Source organism: Solenopsis invicta, chromosome 7 (assembly GCF_016802725.1).
Source record: "Solenopsis invicta isolate M01_SB chromosome 7, UNIL_Sinv_3.0, whole genome shotgun sequence".
Lineage (NCBI taxonomy): Eukaryota > Metazoa > Arthropoda > Insecta > Hymenoptera > Formicidae > Solenopsis > Solenopsis invicta.
Genome location: NC_052670.1, coordinates 3,898,055 through 3,917,855, shown reverse-complemented (window position 1 = coordinate 3,917,855; position 19,801 = coordinate 3,898,055). Strand labels below are relative to the sequence as shown.

At 35.1% G+C, this 19,801-nt stretch overlaps 1 protein-coding gene across 3 annotated transcripts in view; it reads right to left on the bottom strand.

The window, feature by feature from the left end:
- LOC105199941 (protein madd-4) overlaps nt 1-19,322 on the bottom strand; it is a 191,494-nt gene extending 172,172 nt beyond the window's left edge. For all 3 annotated transcript variants that reach the window (XM_011167274.3, XM_039451630.1, XM_039451631.1), the window contains exon 1: nt 18,755-19,322. In XM_011167274.3, the coding sequence (XP_011165576.3) occupies nt 18,755-18,778 (24 nt within the window). In that variant the 5' untranslated portion in view covers nt 18,779-19,322. The remainder of the gene's footprint in view (nt 1-18,754) is intronic.
- Between the last annotated feature and the right edge of the window lie 479 nt (nt 19,323-19,801).

Sequence of the window (19,801 nt, the reverse complement as noted above, 5' to 3'; positions counted from 1 at the left end):
ACGTTTACACATAAATTATCTTCATATTATAAAGTACAGTGAGAATAATAGCTACATTTCATGTCTTTCGCTTATTTCTCAATGAAAGCTTGTAAAAATTAACATAAGAAGTAACGAGTTCTTGGTAAAGTCCTACTACATCAACACAAGTCATATCCATTATCATTAGCATCATGTATGATCAATCTTTGGCAAATAATACGCTAATAGTACGTTTCTGAATATACGATAATATCGTGGGTACGTTGAAACGTATTTGTACAGCATTTAGCAACTTTACACACCATATCTTTCTGTCTATGTACACGTTCGATTTTATTCAACTGAAAAAGTACGAATTGCTCGGACGATCAGCTCAAAGAATATCGGAGAAATTTGTGCAAGTTGAAATTATATTGGCGATGGCTATGACCAAGGAAGATTTTGCCTCGCAAGAAGGCAGTGGAGAATAGGGAATCTTTTCGACACTCGCGCGGAGATTGGCCCGATCAAACGGTCGAAGCCAATCTCGCTCTTTCTCCGAGCGATTTCGAGCTCCGGTACATAGGATTGGTCATTTCTGTTTCAAGGGATAAAAACGCGATATTGCGACCAAGTCGTGGGTGGAAATTTCTTTCTACTTGGCTTGCTCATCACGCAGTGAGAAAATCGACAAGCCACCGGACGTCTTTTAGCGTGGTCCTTAGGTCAGTATCGACCAATCGATTATTTGTCCATCGCTTTCATTACGTCACACTAAATTCTTCGTCCTTAAATAATCGCAAAAACAAGTTTAAGGATATATTCTGTCACTTAAACATGGGTAAATTAACGTAATTGTGTAATCGTTTGAGAAGTTCGTTTGTATTTCAAAATATATATTGTACTGATACCGTTAATTTTAGTCAAAGAAACACATTTTCTTCCTGTTTCTGTATTACCACAATCGCTTAAAAAATTTCTTTCGCAATTAATTATTAAAGTCGTATGTACATATACCAGCTGCATTTAATTCTATGTTTCTTAGAAACGGAAGTAATAAGATATATGCAAAATCAATGAAACTTGAGATAACTTTAACAACCGTAATAAAAGTAAGCAATAATTTAAAAAGAACAAAAATCGCTAGTCTTAAATCTAAATTACTGGTGGGAAGAGCTCTTAAACGATCGAATAACGCGAAGATTACATTGTTACAGAGGCGGATGGAATAACTCAACGTCGAATTTAGCTCGCTGTCTACGGTGGATTATGCAAATCGACCTCTCGTCGCGTTAAATCGCGAGATTACCCGGCGGATTTTAATCGCGATAATCGCTCGCTCTTTCTAATTACTTTCTACCACTGTCTTCCGCGGAATAGATTTCAATTTTTTGCTATTCAGCGTCAAGGAATCGTTAGGATATTTTCACGCCGCACCGTTCGGCTGAATGTCGGCATTTCCCTTATAATTACGACATGCGCCTTATACATTAAGTAATATTCCAGAATATTTCCCGAACGGTCTTTGTAAGCTTCATTGATCGGCCCCTTCCAGTACTTGATTACACGGTACAACACGGGCGGAAAGTATAGCAAGGACATCAAGTGCGTTGAAGTGGGTTATAAAATTTTTATAGGGAAGTTTTGATTGAGCATTCATTTTATGATATATTAATGCGCTTTTACACAACCTGATCCAATTTTATTCGCTATATACGTTTATTCATCCTTTAGCACTATCTTAAGGGATGATCTATGCTTGTAATCTCAACTTTTTATATTCTTTAAATGATTTTTATATTTTTATTTTTATACGACATAATGGTCTTTTCAAAAGTCTAGTATTAAATTATTCAATAAATAAATTTATAATTTTATAAAGAAAGAGCAAAATGCAGCTTCAAATAATAAAATGTATCTTTCAACATATTTTTAAATAGAAGTATCAAGTATAATACAGATTTCGTCTGAAAATGTTATTAAATAATTAAATTTATATGTAAATTGTTTTGTGTATCTTACATTCAATTAAGCTTCTTATTTAAGCTAGAACTTTTATTTAAATTTTTATTCTGTACTCCAAACAAGAACAGCGTTCGAAAATCAAGATTATAATAACAAAAATTTTACGCAACATTATCGTAAATGAACATACACAATTTCACGATGCCTTATTTCATGAAAAATGTTTTCTCTTAAAAGCGCATTCTCATCTTTCCGATGATATTACTTAACTGTGAGTCGGAAATAGTTTCATGTTTCCTATCGTATGGACGCGCAATGACAGAGCCGACGATTTTCTACAGCACAGCTTCCACGGTGTTCTGATGACGTGCAAAATATTGTCCGGTTACCAGTTACGAACTTTTATCGCGGCAATATTTTGACAAAGAACATAATATTATATAAAAAAAGAAATAACTATAAAAAAAATATAAAAAACATTAATCACATCCAAATGCATTTAAATTTTAATTTGCATTACTTTTCGTCTCTGTTACTTAATATATATTTCTTCTATATTCTTGTAATTTTTTCACTGAACTGTGCAAAGAAGATAGTAACAAAAATTATTTTTAACTTAGATTTCTGTTATATATTTTTCGATCTAATTCAAGATTGAATCACGTATAAAATAAATAATCACTATTTGTGACAGTACTTTAGCTTGTAATGTTCTTTACGATTCTAAAGATATCCTCAGCATTAATTCGAAAAAACAAATCCAACAGAGACGAAAGCTTTTGCATCGTTAACGATGTCGCGATTAATAATGACCACAGCGTGCGCATATGTATGCTCGGACACTATATATAAATTTGTATAAATTTGTATAAATATGTATGTAGGTAAATATATGTATAATAGCTAATATATATTAAGAAAATATATTAGAAAGCATAATAAATATATAAGTGCATCTGCGTACGTGCTATATTAATTATTACATATACTCCTTTCAGCATAGTGACGTTAATTAAAAATGTCGAAAAAATATAAATAAAAATGTTTTATTTTTGATTGTTACTGAAGACCAACTCTCTTGTTCACGATCATTTGAAATGCTAATTTTGTTACATATTTCTTCCAAATTTTTTTCGCTCACTAATTACTGACTGCTATTAGGAGAGTTTTACTCACATGTTAGTCTATAAATATCTTCGTTTTTATATACCTTTTTTCGTTGCAGAGAAAACATCATTAATAACTAAGTAAATAAACGTGCGAGAGCGTATGTGCGCGTGTCAAGTCACGCGCACAAACGATATTTACAACCCCCGACGAGAACCGAGAAGCGAGAACCGCGACGAAAAAGAAAATTGCGCATCCTAAGTAGAGAAAACAGCGTGCGCGTAGGCATGTCAATGGGTTTGCATGTTTCCCACATAATTGCGTACGCGGTGTTGCATTTTAGCGCACGGCCATGCTGCACCTGCATACGTACATTCGTCCCACGACGATACGAAAGAGACGTGACTGCGCGGTCGCGCAATGCGCTTTGCGCGCGGTATTTCGTTTCTTCGCCAGGTTCACGGACCGGGTACGTGAACTAATTGCGACCCGGGTCGTCGCACTCTCCCGTGGCGAGCGTTAATGACGGCGCGTTGAATGTCTCGCCCCTTCTCCCTCCCCCCTCTATATATATGTGTGTTACAAACACCGTCGAGAGCTACGCCGAAGAAATGACTTTCCGATTCAATACGCGTAACAAGCGAAACGACGTTTCTTTTAAATGGTCAAGGAAATAACTGTATCGATCGACAGTTCGAAAATGACATAAATGAAACAACAATTTTAATTGTTAAGATTACAACGATAGGAACGATGTTTCTGAGATATAAACATTTTCTATTACAACAGAATATCTTACACATCATTTTTTTTTTATTCTTCTTTTAGTGACAAAATATTTTTAAATAGTAAAAGAAATTAATTTATCCAAAAGTAATTGTGTCGATGACGTTTAAGTTAACGTTATTAATGTAAGTGAGTTCATGTACCTCGTGGAAGCAATTCTACTGAAACATGAATGGAGAGAGAGACACTCCAAAGTTCTGTACACACGTTGTTCACTAGTGTCGATACCCCGAGGAATCCTCGAAATTAGCTCGCGTAACGAAAGTCGATTTTAACGGTTTCCGTTAATTTCCAGGTCATCGAAAACGTTTGAACATGCACATGCCTCGTTTCACGGAAGACTATTCACCTTCTATTTCTCGCTGAGATTCATTATCGATTTGTTGTTTCATTTTGTCCGTCATTTTGGTGCAGATTCCTTCTGTGGTATTTACTGAAGATACATCACGTTTCCATTATGCAAATACACTAACTTGATCATTAAATATGCGTGTTTTTCAAATATTAAATTTTCACATTTCCGAGAATTTTAAAAATAGTAAAAAACATATGAAATTTTTATTGAGATATGAATTTCTATCAACTTTTACCTAATAAATGATATAATTTCGTTATATAATATTTGTTAATAATATTAAAAAAAAGTACTTTCCTCGTGTTCACGTAGCTCTTTTTCTATTATTTTAAAATTTTTAATAAAAGGTTTTGTCTCTCACAATAATATAATTTTCGCTTTAGTTGACATGATTAATTATCATCATTATTTATTTGATTTCAGAAAGTTCAAGTCAAATACTTTTATCGTGAATATTATTCCTATTTTTATATCTATTTTTGATATGTGCATAAAAATATTTTTATTCTTGTCATATAAACTAAATAAATATGATCCAATGTAATTTGATTTAGTTTCGCGAGATAATACCTATGAACTTCTATCGATTGAAAAATAGCATATCTTCAAAACCGATATCCAGCATAGAGAATTACCATATCGTTCCTTGAAGTATTCCGTTTCTATCGAGAATTGCTCATCGACTTGGCGAAAAATCGTTTCTCCTCGTGACGCGTGACGCGAACGTAATCGATATCTAATCTCGTCATTCTCGTTACCAGTCGCGTGAGATGGAATTCCCAATTCCGATCATCCCGAAATCGATCATCGACAATCGAATATTGCGAAAAGATTTGTGAAGACATATGATATATTTTGTTTGGAAAAATTCGAGATTTATATGTATATTATCAAGCAACTATGTATCTGCCATTTAATTTAATTACTCTAAAGTTAGATTATGATTGAAATTAAAGATAATAGGGATAAATTATTCCAGTGTTAAATATATTGATTCCTACTTTCACATTTAATTTCGTTTTGCTTTTTGAATATAAATATTCTAAAGGTAATTGTTATTAAAATTTTATTAAAATCCTGTATTTCATTTTAACATTATATATATATATATATATATATATATAAATATTGCAAAATGTAGTTATAACTTCGTTATATTATAAATTGCTTAATGTTTTTAAACTTTTTCAGAATTTTAGAATCGTACAAAATATGTACAAAATCTTATTTGATCATAAAATTTTTGGACACACGAGAAGCTTTCTATATATTATTAATAAATGAAATTGCCCATAATTAAAAATGTAAGACCTAAGCGAAATGCTTCAAACGAATAACGTAACCAAGCGAACATCAATCGCATTAGAAGAAGCTCGTAACTGAAGCTACATCTCTCCCTGCCAATCGATACCTCATCGACGTTTAAGCGAGTAATTGCTTTTCTGGCACGCTTGTGCGCTCTTATCAAATAGATAGTTTTTTGAATAGTACGAGAGAATTACCGAAATATTCTTGAGCATAAATCCATACTGAATTTATAGACATATCACGGATAGAAAAAGCAATATTACTAATTTTATAAATTTTATTATACTTATAATATTAAGAGAATAAAAGAAAAGAATATGTGCAAACGTATTAAATAGATTAATAAATAAATATTCAAAGGGAAAGAGAGAAAGTTAAAATTATTTTAGAATAAATCAATATGAAATAAAAAGCTGAAACAAAATTAAATTCAATTATCAGGTGTTTAATTCTTTGTTCTCTCTCTCTCTCTCTCTTTCTCTCTCTCATAATTCTATTATTTTTATAACGACATTAAAATAGAAATTTAAATTCAATATTTATTCTTTAATATTTAAGAAAGCTAATATTTACTATTGATTAAAATCAGAACTTTGACAAGCAGCAAAATTACAAATAACTTCCAGAAGAACAATCTCTCTCGTCAACATTATTCTGTCCAAATATTTGGCATCATTGTCAGTAGAGCTTATTGTAAAAATCGGTAAACCGGACACGCTTCTTCATATTTTTCTATTTAAGACATGCCGTTTCTCTTTTGGGAGCTGAAATAATCGACGATGCGCGCTACGTGTGCCTTGGAATTTTCCAGTATATACCAGATGCCAAATTATCGCCGAAGTAGAAAGCCTGTGGAATTGGAAACATAGTACCAAGGATCCCGAAGGTATCGGTCCATTACCGCCTCCCGATGATGAAAGGTGCCTGGCACAACTATTATCCCGACTAGCAACTGGACGTACGCGGTTCAGTAGTCTTCAATTTCTCAAACGTCTTGCTCATATCGATTGGCCGGAGAGAAATTCGTAAAACAAGGCGACCACTACCAGCACTACTACCGTCATCAATGTCGTGCCTCTGTAATTTGTCGTTTTCGATAGAATACCCGTTCCAGCCGCATTAGCGGAGTTATGCTACAGGCGATAGACGTTTATCCATCATTAATGCCTTATAAATAACCAGATAATTTCGCTTCTAGGTTAAAAATGGACTTCCGAGAGTGTTACCGAGGCAACGTAACGGGCGATATAAAAATTATCTATGGTCACAGCGATGCGTGAAAGGGTCGCGATACTCCCCGTCGTCGTGCTCGCGAGCATATATAACGGAATCGGCGAGCGACGGAAAATCGTAAAACGCGAAACTAACGTTGCCATCAGGCAAAGTACTTTTTTTTTTATGCTCGTCGCAGCGCGCGTCCGCATTTACATATCCATATCCAGGCGAGTCCAACATGCGAAGAGATCGAAATACCCCGGACGTTGCTGAAGAATTTACGAGGAGCGGATGGTATTTGACATCTCGAGCGGTCCAAACGACATCGTGTCGTCGCCACCTTGCCCGATCGCTCGACGCGTATATATGCGCGAGCCGTAATCCTCGAATTCCCGATCGTTCCTGGCTGCAGCAACGACAGCACGCGCACCAACTACCAATTGGTCGATTGGCGGGGAGAATGGGGAATCCGTAAAACCTGAGAGCGGTCGTTATTGAGATAAGCGCGAACGCTTCTACTTTTAAAAGTCCTCGCGCGCGTGGTCACGCTGGCGGCTCGGTCATAATCCTTTTAGGCCGGCCACAGCCCTTAAGTTCTTAAAACATTTTCAGTACAGCACGGGACTTAACGGCTTACTACTTCGAGGGGCAATCTATAAAGTGCCTTGCAAGAGCCGGAACGGAGCGCCTCTTTTAACCCATTAACGGAGGAACTCGATGCCGCGATCGAGCGAAGACCGATCGGTCGAAATGGGCCGGTCATTGCCTCGAGGACGGCTACAGTAATGAGCGCATCTTTTATCGCAAATGTGCACGAAATTCGTCCAATAACCTCGATTCGTGCCTAAACGCGTTTCACTCCAAACATCCCGCGGTATTCGAAGTAGAGGGAAGTTACAGCCAATAAGTCTGCCTGATATGCATATCATGTTTCACGATTTCGCTAACGATAAAATATTGCATTACTGTTTAAACGATACTTCCATGAAGAATAATCAAGCTTAGAAATTTTATTTTAATTCGTTTTCAGAGCTCTCAACAAGTTTAATATTTATAATGAGTTTACAAGTCAAATAAGTCATATATTCGCGATGCTATTGCCAATTTGTACCAATTGTTAGTTTCTTTTTTAATTAAAACAAAATAATTTTATTCGTAAAATCAGAAAAAGCAATATTAGGAAAATATTTACAAATTGTGACTTTTTTAAAGCGTGTACAAGATGAATAATTTCATGTGGCACGATTTACCAAAAATTTATCATTTTCTAGAAAAAATTTTTAATTAAAAAAATAATATTTCAGTACCACGCAATTTCAAATAACATAAATGTTATATCTGCCATGATATAACGAATTTTTTTTCCTTTTGTCGGAGATTTTTCCGGTAACCACGAATAGTAATAAAACGAATAGTATTTGCTAATATTATTCGTTTTTCTTTTGTCAGCAATATTAGAATTACAGAAAAACTGAAACACACGTGTTCCAGTCCCTGAAAAGATGAGGATTGTAAATACATATTCACAGTTATATGTACGAGAATATGACTTTATGATTCAGATTTGCCGGATTCGATTATTCTCACAGCGAGATCGTCTATTGTGATTATCAACGGCCGAAATAATTATCCGCGAAAATTATATTCACGTAATGATTTAATCAAAAGGTCCGATCAGCTAAGGGATGCGGCCGCAGTGCATTTGGGATCAACTGCGCGCGGGAGAACGGCTAGCTCGATAATCTGGCGAGACTCTCGGAAATTCTCACAGCGTTACCGAACTCTCACACCAACTACTCGCACGAGTATCCATGCGTTTCTGTATCCTTCTGTAAGCGATCCCGAACCCAGTGCATACTAGTACGCTCGCTCAGATTTCCCATGAGCAAACCGAGTTTCCCGTCTTTTAAGGATAAGTTAGCTCGTGAAATTTTATCGTACTTTGACCAACAACATTATGTCGTCGATATAATTATCATTTCTACAGTGATCTAAAAGTCACTTGTATGATATAGTTTTCTATCAGCTAGTAATAAAAGGACGAGCATAGGTACTAAAAGTGGAAAAAAAATATCTTCCATATTTCCATATCAGAAATACATTTAAATTTAACGTATATAAAAGTGCCATTTAATAATCTGACATCTCATTTAATAATCTGACATCCATAAATATGACATCTCATTGATATCAAAGCTTTTGAATTTGCAGTAGTCAATTTTAAAGTATCATGTGCAATGGTTACGAGCTATTTCAGTCTCTGACAAAATAGAACTGGATAAACGGACAGATAGATGGATGAATAGAACGGATTCTTTGTCGACATAGATCGTCGATCATCGAGCAATTTAACAATACGTTTGGAACTTGTCACCAGCATTCTAACAATACGCGCGTGCGGATAGATAATTTAATTTATCCGCTCCACTGACGCAAAAATATCTTATGTTTGTAATAATTATCGCGCCGTATTATAAATACGTTACAGTAATTTACTCAATTTTATGTTTGTACATTAAATATTATGATTAAAAGCGATCGATATAATTATGAAAGCGCACACAAGACGCGTTAACCGTTTTAGCAACGGTAAAGTCTAGGTAATATTGATCTCTGGGAGTAACTGGACTAACAGACTATATTTCATCGCGCCCTGTAATTACGTATTATTTACTAACTGACGACTGAGGTCGTATGAACTAGTTCGCGCTACCACGTGCAGCGCTAATTTACCACTCGTTAGAGAATGAGGCACAACTTATTTGACAGAGACTCGGTTGAGAGAAAGTTACCCAGTGGCGAGTCCCTTAAAGAAAGCCTCGTCGAAATTGTGAATACGTGTGCGATCAACACCACTAACGCGATTATGGCATGTTACACGCTACAACAGGCAGTCTAAAAATGTACGAATCCGCACATAGTACGCCGGGTTACGATCATGAACAAACTTTCTCGAGCATATTTGCAGTTTTCTTTTTCATTGCCCGAGGCGTTGCGCGAAAATATTAAAGTTTTACATATAAATGTATAGTTCGTTTCGTTATTCGCATTATCGTTCGAATAATCAAACTTTATTTTAAATAAAAACTATTATTTCGTGTACAAATTGCATCACGAGATGCATTTTCGTAAAGCTATCCTTTAATTCGTGAACATGCTGAATTTATTTCAATCATTCGATGCTTTCGCATCGTCTTGTTTTGGTAAAATTAATTTATAAAAAAATTTATTTAACAGTTAATGCATTTCACCTTTTAATGGACACTTTTAAATCTACGAATAATTATGAATGACAAGAGTTTAATTAAGCTTTCAAATCCGAAATTGCAATCAAATCTCGTTTTGTTTACTTGTTACCAGTTTAGTTTATTTTAATTAACATCAAACGATTATACGAGTATTACCTTGTTTAATCTAGTTTATAATAAAATTTTGTTTTAACAGAACTGAGACGAGACAGTACTCAGATATTTAATACAAAAGTTAAAAAATGACCAGCAATGTCTGTATTTAAAGTGTCAGACCACTGATGAAACGTCTGTTAAATGTCCAATTCTCGTATTCTCATAGAATTACATCTTGCATATCTGTCGCGTTCCATTATTTTAATAAGCACATCGCTAACTTTGGACTTGTGAATACGTAAAATGTACCCACATATGTAAACGGTTTTGTTGACATACATATGCACACGATATTTCGCGTTAAAAATATGGCTCACTATGTAAAAGAAAATTCGGTGAGAAAAATAGAATGCAATGCGAGTTAGATGAAGGAGCATAAATCAGCAAAAAGGACCGTGTACGGGAAAAATAAAGAAGCGAATAAGTGCGTTAAAAAACGAAATAAAATGCATTTGAAAGAATATTTATCTATTTCTGCTTCTTCGATTACATCGCCTCGCAGCTAACACGATGTAACAAGAACAACTATATACCATTCCAAATCGCGTAGCCAGCAAAGCAGATTTAATCTCCGCCGCCGATCGAAGATAAATTCTTAAAACGACAGGGCGATATTAACGAGGTGTTAAGGAATGCCTCTCCGTGTTCAGCTTCTAATAGGAGTCTAAAAGCGTTTCGCTTCGGCCACGCATACCCCATCTGAACCTGAGCTACCTCGGAACTCAATCACGCGACGCGCAGACGCGGCTAACGATTCCCGAGCGCTTTGTAACACGACACGGGGCCTATATCGTGCCAAAGTATTTATCTTGAAAGCGCCAGCACGCTTGACCGCCACTAATATCCCACTAATCCACTTTGCACAATCTTCCCTCGTACATAATTCCAGGCACTCCGCCCATAGATCATAAACACTTCCGTGCGGCTTGCACGTTCCCCGCGTCTAGCCCGCCGTTTGCGGTCGCGTCCGGGAGACCGTTTAAAACGTGCCATTAGAATCGACCTTCGCCGTTGTACGTTTCGAAGAGCGCGAAGGGATTCGTTTTCAAGCGCGTTAATATTTGCGTGCATGATATCTCACAGGCAAAAAATGCCCGCCAATGCGAATCGATGCGAATGAATTTAAATAATTCTATAACAACGCGTTTGAAGTATTTAAATAATAAGTTACAGAAACGTCTAACTTTTTTTGAGAATAAGAGTTTCAGCGAAAAACTTTAAATTAAATTATATATAGTAAATAAATTTCTATATTAGCATTTTAATCGATATAAAAAGTTATTTGAAAGAGGAAAATAAACACACCTAGATATCAGCAGTTTTTTCTGCAGTTTTGTAAGTAATAATTTATTTCTATTCAATATAAATACGTATAATATCGAAACGTCTTCTTCAACTTTCATTTTTGAACGTCATGAAAAAAAATTAATAATAACAACTTTATATTATGTAATTAAACTTTATATGATATTAACTTATCTCAAGTAATAGATCCGTAAGAGATATTATGTTAAATATTCTTAAAAAGTTTCTGGTACACAATTTTAACAGATCAATTACTTCAGATTAAAATAAAAATAATTTGATTGAAATACCGATACAATTTATTGCACAGCAATTTACGTTGATCTGTAAAACACAAAATGTACCTAAATTATAACAAAGTCCAAAATAATTAATAATTAATATTGCAGAAAATAATTATTATGCAGAAAATAATTATAAACAATTAATATTGCAGGTAACGTAAACAAAAATTAATAAATGACTTTTAGGTTGCTCCGCCGTCGCACGATGCCTCCACGAGCGTTTTCCGCTTCTCGTATTCCATTTCTGCTGCTTCTTCGTAGCATAACACTCACTCGTGAAAATTCACTCGCGCGTGCATTAACCCTTAAGATGTGAAAAAAGTATATTCTTGTCACCGTCATGGATATCTCGCGTCCGTCCAGTTTTTCATTTATTTAAAGTGATTTAAGAAAATCTCTAAAAACTCATGTGAACATATTTTCACATTTTTAGAATTAACGTCACTTTATTTTGGACGAAAATAAAATGTAAAGTATAATTTAATTATATCAAAAACAAATAACAAATTAGGTGGAAGAGTTATTTGATTTTAAAAAATTGTAATTTTTATAATAAACGCATATAAAAAAATGACTGTAGGATTTAGAAATGAAAATTGAAGAAGACGTTCCAATATTATACGGATTTATATTGAATAAAAATAAATTATTATCTATAAAACTGCAGAAAAAATTGTTAATACCTAAATGTGTTCATTTTCTCTTTTCAAATGTCTTTTTAATATCGGGTAAAATGCTAAATATTTATTTATATCATTTAATGCTTTGAAGAAAATATAAGACATCCAAATTCTTCAAAAAGTATACATACAAAATTTTCCCTGTTCACAAAAAGGACACGTTAAGTACAAGCATCAGTCTTTGATGTCCAACTCAAAAATAAACTTGATAGACCTTATTCACGAAATTGACAACCTTGATCGCCTCATCACACAGAGTCTTCCCCACGACAAATTCTTTTTTTAGAAAAGCATAAGGAGCGTAAGACTCGGAGATTTTAAGAAACTTCCATGACTAAAAATCGATCGGACACCGAATACGCTTGATGGTAATTTGAATTAATTACCAGAGTATAACGATTTCGTAACATTTTGCACGATATCCTCATGAACCGAGTCTTCGTAACGAGCGATCTCATTTAGCATCTCCTGATACACCTGATCGTATTGCGTGGGATAATGAGACAACATGCGGAGCGATTTATACCGCGACCTGCCCGCTCGAGCCTCACTGTTACGAATGATAACGCGGCGACCTTGTGTAAGCATAGTACGTTATACATCGTGTACAGTCACCAAGGCTATGAGTCGATACACATTGCCGTTCCAAAAGCTTAAAAAATTGTAGAATAACGATATTGCGAATATTCTATATTCTTAACATTGCGCATTAATTATTAGTAAACGTTGAACGTATAAAAATATCTACGCGGCTTTTCGTCATTTAATTTATTCAATTCGGTAATTCATGTATCCGCAAACTCAATCCGTAAACGGTGAGCGAATTTATTCGAATCAACAAAAAATTTAAAGCACGACACGACACGAGAGATACCGATTCAGATCGCTAAAGAAACAATTACTTTTCATTAATATCATAAAATAATAATTTGTAATTCTCGTTCCCTATCTCGTTTCGATTCCCAATTCAATTGAAAATAAATCACGCGAAACATCTATGTACTTCGCGATCTCGATAAATAACTGTTGTCTCAATATGATTCCTTGAAAATTAATTATCTGCGCCAAGTATTAATCGCTAATTGCCCAGAAAGTCACGTCTCTCAGTATTTTGAATTGCGATCGCGCGATTTAATGTAACGATGTACCGTTTCCGACGTTGTAGTAGTAGTAAAATTAACACATATACATGTTGTAAGCTTACACAAAAAAAGAACGCCAAGTACTGTGTGCCAGTCAATTTGTCACTGTGAAATATTTAACGTACTGAAAATTAAATTTATGCCGAATATTCTGTTGCTTGCATTTCAAATTAATTTTGATGAATGGGTATTAAATCTAACGTTTGAATATAATAAAATTTTACCGTACTTTGATGGAAAAAGAACTTATCTAATTTAATTTGCTATTATTACTTTTTCAAATTTTTATATTCCGAGAAGAATCAAATTCGCTCTATGTAAATGTGCGCGATTTTGATAAATCAGAAAAATTAATTTAGCGCAAAAAAACGTGACCCAGTTTCTTGATTTATGAAATCACGATTACAATTTCACTCTTCTTGAAACATAATACAATACATGCGTATGTATAGTAATAATAAATTAATTTTCCAATGAAAACAAGGATAAATTTTATCTTTTAAATTTTTACATTTTATATTAAATAATTAATAATTATATTTAATAATTCTCTTCTGAAAAAGATAATTAATTATCGATTTTTTACCTCTCTTTAGTTTTTTTAAACAGTTTGCAGTTCATTTATAATCAACTTATTAATTTATCAGTTGACTGCCACAGTATACGTAGTAAAAGCATATTTGTAAAACAAAGCGAAATCAGTTAAGCAATCAATACCATGTAAAAACCATTTTAATTGTACTATTTTAGTATTAACATATAAATAATTTTAATACAGTATATTTGACACACATGGCAACCACAAAATGAATCAAATACATCAATAAAACATGAAGATATTTTTATTTTCAGTTATCTCATTTTAAACACTTATTGGTACATTGTCCTTTCATCCCCGCGATAGATTCTTTCTCTGTTTCTTCGCACGGTAAAACAGTGGTATGTTTTTACAGCGCGCCGCTATTTCATCAAAAAGTTGTAATCTTCCAAACGTATGAAATTTAAGCTGCTTATTATTGATGTCGAAACTTTATGGAAATCCACGAATTCGAATAAGTTTACAAAGAAACCTTTTTTAGAAAATGTAAGCCAGGCTTTTTTAAATTTTAATTAGCAATTTTTATTAAATTAATTCATACTGTACTTTAAATCTCTTTCTATTCTATTGTAAATATTTTCAACAATGTTTACCTAATTTTATAAAATTTCTCGATGCATTACGCACAAACTGCAAATTGCCATTTAAAATAATTAAATCATATTGATGTGTCACTTCAGAATTCCTCTAATTTGAAAATTCCTTTTTCATAATAGAAATTGCAGGAAAAGGATATTAATCTTATTATTACCGTATCAGCTGCCTTGTGAAAATCTGTTCTGTCATACCTGTTTTGCTGAAGAGCAAACTAATATAATAAGTATATTGCACAGAAACGTAAATGCGCTTTATTTTAAATACGCCGGAAATGTATCGCGTAAACGTGTATTACGTAGCCTGTTATATTCATCGTCCCTTTCCTTTATATAGTATACTGCCTGCCTTGGAATTGCGAATTCTAGAACTAACACGGGTTCCCACGTAGACAGAAATATTAAAGTTCTAAGCCTGTAGCGGAAAGTGTAATTTGCTAATTTTGCGAAAGAGAGTTGTGCAAAATAGCTATATATAAAAAGTTTTTACAAAAAATTCCTCAGGCAAGAATTAACAATGGTATTAAAAAATTTTTAAATTATTATGTAGTGTGCAATCGAAAAATTAAAATTTATCTTATGACAATTGGCGTAATTTAGTATGCAATTCAACTTATAAATGTTTCACGCATTTCTGAAAGTGGAATAATGAAAAATATTTTCTATATTTTCTTATTTATTTTGCTCATTCATGATTCTGCTAAATATATTCTAATAATTATCTTCTCTTAGTCTGTTGATGTTGGCGCCCACATAATTCCAATCTCCTCCCAACACCATCTTTCACGAAGATTTGTAGGTACTTGGCTTGTACTGATCCCGCCAGCATTGTTTGCTGACTTGGGTCTTTTCTAGATCCTTTACAGGTATAAAGCCAGAGAAGCGAGCAGAAACATAGAAAGATAGACTGCGACAAGTCCCAGGCGGCGGGATTCGACAATGGATCCAAAATAACAACAGCTCTTAGGGTGGCCACGTATAATCGACAGGTAATAAAGCAAATTCAAGGCATACCGAAAGATCGCCCGATCGTTCCTTTTTTCTTTATCTCTCTCGACAGGTGAGAAAAGGCGATCTTGGCGACAGAGGGAGCAGATCATGACAAGAGATCTCGAGCATTGTACCTCGTAGATTACAAGCTCCGTTTCATTCCCTCAGCGGGTTACTCGCGTCTCGAAACAGGGTGAAAAATTTTGTACGAGGCGCGACAAGACCCCTGTAAAAATGCAAAATACACGAGAAAAATATTCAAGAATTACGGAACGCTCGTGAGCTCCTTTAAAAGCGGAGTAGTAGTTGCTCTTTTTTCGTGAGAAATAAAAAGTGGAAATAGTGATTTCAGAGATCAAAGGACACGATTTTTCTCTACGCGATTGATCAAATCTCCCGTTGATGGGAATCATCGTTATATATTTCGCAGCAATATTTTGAATATTTCATTGAAAATGTAGAAGTTTTTGTGCAGGATTTAATCCTTCATGCCAAATGTACAGTTAAAAAATACGTTATGACGTTTATTTTGATATATGTAATGTGTGTGTGTGTGTGTGTGTGTACATACATGCATATATATATATATATATATATATATATATATATACATATATATATATATATATATATATACATTCGTGCTGATAATTAATGAGAAAATCTGTACAATATTTATATAAGAATAAAATATCTATCAATAGTTAAAAAATCGAAACAGAAGTTGCGTTCAAAACATTTAACGAGCTCCGTGAATAAATCCGTGAACCAACAATGGGTGCATCGCATATCCCGATAAATCTTCTGCTCTGAAACTCGCGAACACCAAAAATACGACCGAGTATATGGCCGTTGCTTTCCTTACTTTAGTTCTGCGCTCTCTTCTGAGTTCTTTCGAGATGCTGTTGAAGAAGCGCGGAAGCTCCTCGTTTGTATTGTACGCAACGCAGCATGCTCGTAAGTTTCGACAAAGTTTCTGCTATATCAAACAAGGATGCCCCAAAATTCGTGGAACCCCGTGGAAAAGCTATCTTTTGTCAAGCAGCGAATTTGTTGACAGCGATCGAAATCTTTATAGGTCCCGACAGATTTCTACCAAAGTGCCATCGCGTTAGAATCAATTATTATATATGATCCTTCGCAACACGTATACATTAATACTTTAATCAATAGTAAAATGAGATAGTGGTATAATGGCCTTTGTAGTTATAATGGCTATTTGTAATATCTTCATTATTAAATGACGAATTTTAGTCGTTACTTATGGAATCATTTGTTTAGTAAGCCATCGTTATAATCGTTATATTGTGTATTAGCCATCGCTAATACACAATATCTTACATTTATTACAAGATATTTTTACATTTGCATTTCAAAAGTTTTTCAAAGTTTATTTTAGCATTTAATTACATATACTTCTTCATTTTTTTTAATTTGGACTTACTGTCATATGAACATATGCACTTGATTGCTTCTTTTTGTTATTCAATTTTCTTTGTCTTTTTGGTTGAACACATTTCAAATTACGCAAAGTTAAACAAAATGGAATTTTGCTAATGTAGTTTCTTAAACATGCTGACGCTTAAAGGCCTTTTTCTCGAAGTTTTCAAGTCAAAGAAGTTATTCAATAAGTTTATTATAGTTCTTCTACTAATCCATAGTTTACACGTATTATGGATTTTACAGTATAACTGTAGTCTATATGTGGAAAAGTTTGTGTATATATGTATATTTACATACGTCCTATATTCTGCAATATTTTTTCTTTGTTTTAAATGAATATACGATTTTATAACAAAACGTTGTTTTTTTTTTCTTTTTTTTAAGAAAACCAATTTTTAAAATCTATTTTTGTGCGGAGTCCCATTATTACCCCTGTTTCTCTTTAACTTATTACGTAACTTCGCCATATTTTTATAAATAACGTTCTAAATATTTCATAACATCTGGAATCGATTGAACAACGCATTGACGGATGCAATTGTTAAGTATTCATTTTAAAATAATAATTATTAACAAAATTATTGTACAAAAAGTAAATAAGGGGAGAAGGTGTATTTCTACTTTAGTATACACGTATTCATGTATTAAATATTCATTTATTTAAATAATTTCTACTTTCCACCTATAACCAAAAGATACTATAGTTGATTGTACTTGGATATCTACAATAATGACTTAAATAATTTGAAGACAATATAAAAATATCTCCTCTCTCTATAAATGACAAACATTAAAAAAAAAAATATTACATTTTTTATTTGTAAACTGATGAATAAAAACATATATATTGTAATATCTTTATCTGGTAATTTGCCTTCTTACTTTTTTTTCTATTAAATCTAAATAAATGCGAATATAAATCATTTCTCCAAAATTATTGACAAAGCACATATGAGGCGACATTCATTATCTCTCAATTATATATGCAGTTACGATCTTAAATGTTCACTCTCCGAATTCAATCTCGTCAATAACTTCGAAATGTAACATTTTAGAGACGTGCAGACGAAGCAAAATCTATAAATCTCGTAAAATTAACCGCAGCCAATGTAGCTCTATATCTCAAGGCTCCGAAAAGCCTGGAAACCGACATTAGTCGACTCGCGTGCACCGACTGACCTCGTTCCCCTTCAACCCCCAGACAGGGGGAGGGAGAGTCACGTGGTCACGTCGTTAATTTTGCCGTTCTCGGACTGAAGAGGACGAGGGTGGCGCACCGAAAGGACACGAAGGCCCTAGCTCTCGGAGACCACATTCAAAAGTTCGGCTATCCGAAGGGAAATGAGAAAGATACTGCCAACCACCGGCAGATTAAAGTGATGCTCGTAGCCTTTGATCTTCATCGCGAAACAAGCAAGAGTCAGGATGGGAGTCATAAAATACGTCCCAGGAGGTCCGACCTGTTTTGCCGTCATCTCTCAAGTGACGACGATCAGAAAACAGAAAGGAAAAAAGAGGAAAAAAGAGGCTCAAGTAGCCAAGAGAAGTCTCGTCACCGAAAGACAATCGTAATCTATGCGGGTGCGTCGAGCGATGTAATGAAGAATTTAGTACTCACGAAGACGAAATAAGATTTCTTCATGGTCCTGACGATCTTGGCAAGAACCCTCGGCAACGACGGATCCCTCTTTTCTCACTTGTTAATTGACAAATGCAACTCCTTGTGCTCACCGCGGGGCTGTTGTCAGAGATCGTCGAGTTCCCACCACGTGCAACTATCACCCCCTGACAAAAGGTGCATCGAGGAACCTGTCAGGCCGCGAGACAGATTACGAATTCTTTTCTTTCTTTCACTTATGAATACTTATCTGAACACTTCACCCTTCTTCCCGCCGCGATACGCACATAACAACTATCACGCGAAGCACGTGTCGCAAACGATTCGCGATGCGCGGTTCAACGACGAACGAGTTCAAGTCGTACGCGATACCGAAACGTGATCTGGGCGAAAGAAGTTTCGATGGCGATTGTCAAAGGCTCGCGTGGTCCACGGAAACGGTGACCACTTCGCTCTGGAGGTGCCTAATCGTAGAACGCCTCGACCACACGTGTGTCCCTGCGTTTCCGTTCGATGTCGTCGGACCGAGGTGCGCGACGCGAGTGTCGGCCTTAACGTCTCGAAAGCGCTTGACGTTGGCGCCCGTGCGGCGTGATGCAAGGTGGGGGATGCAGAGGGGAGATGATCGGCTACCCCTCCCGTCTCCATTCTCCCTTCCTATCCGCGACCACCCACGCCACCCCCGTGGAGAACGCCACACTCAGCTCCCACGGTTCCACCGCATCCCACCGCGCTCGCCCCTGTGCACCCATCGACCCCGCGACCACCCACTTCACGTCGGGGCGAGAGTGGAATAAAGTGCCGCCCGGAGGGATGGTAAGGCCGCGCGACGACGCAAAAGGGACGTGAGGGGAAGAGGAGGAGAAGGAACAGTGTACGAAGGGGTAAAAGACGGAGACTAGAAGAGAAAGTATAATCCGCAAAGTTGCAACGATCAAACAAGCGTCAAATTTGCTTTTTTTTTCTTTTATGCGCTAGGCTATCTCTTTTTATACTTTGACTATCCTGATTTATGTTTTTTTTTCCTTCAAGAGAAGTGGAAAGAAA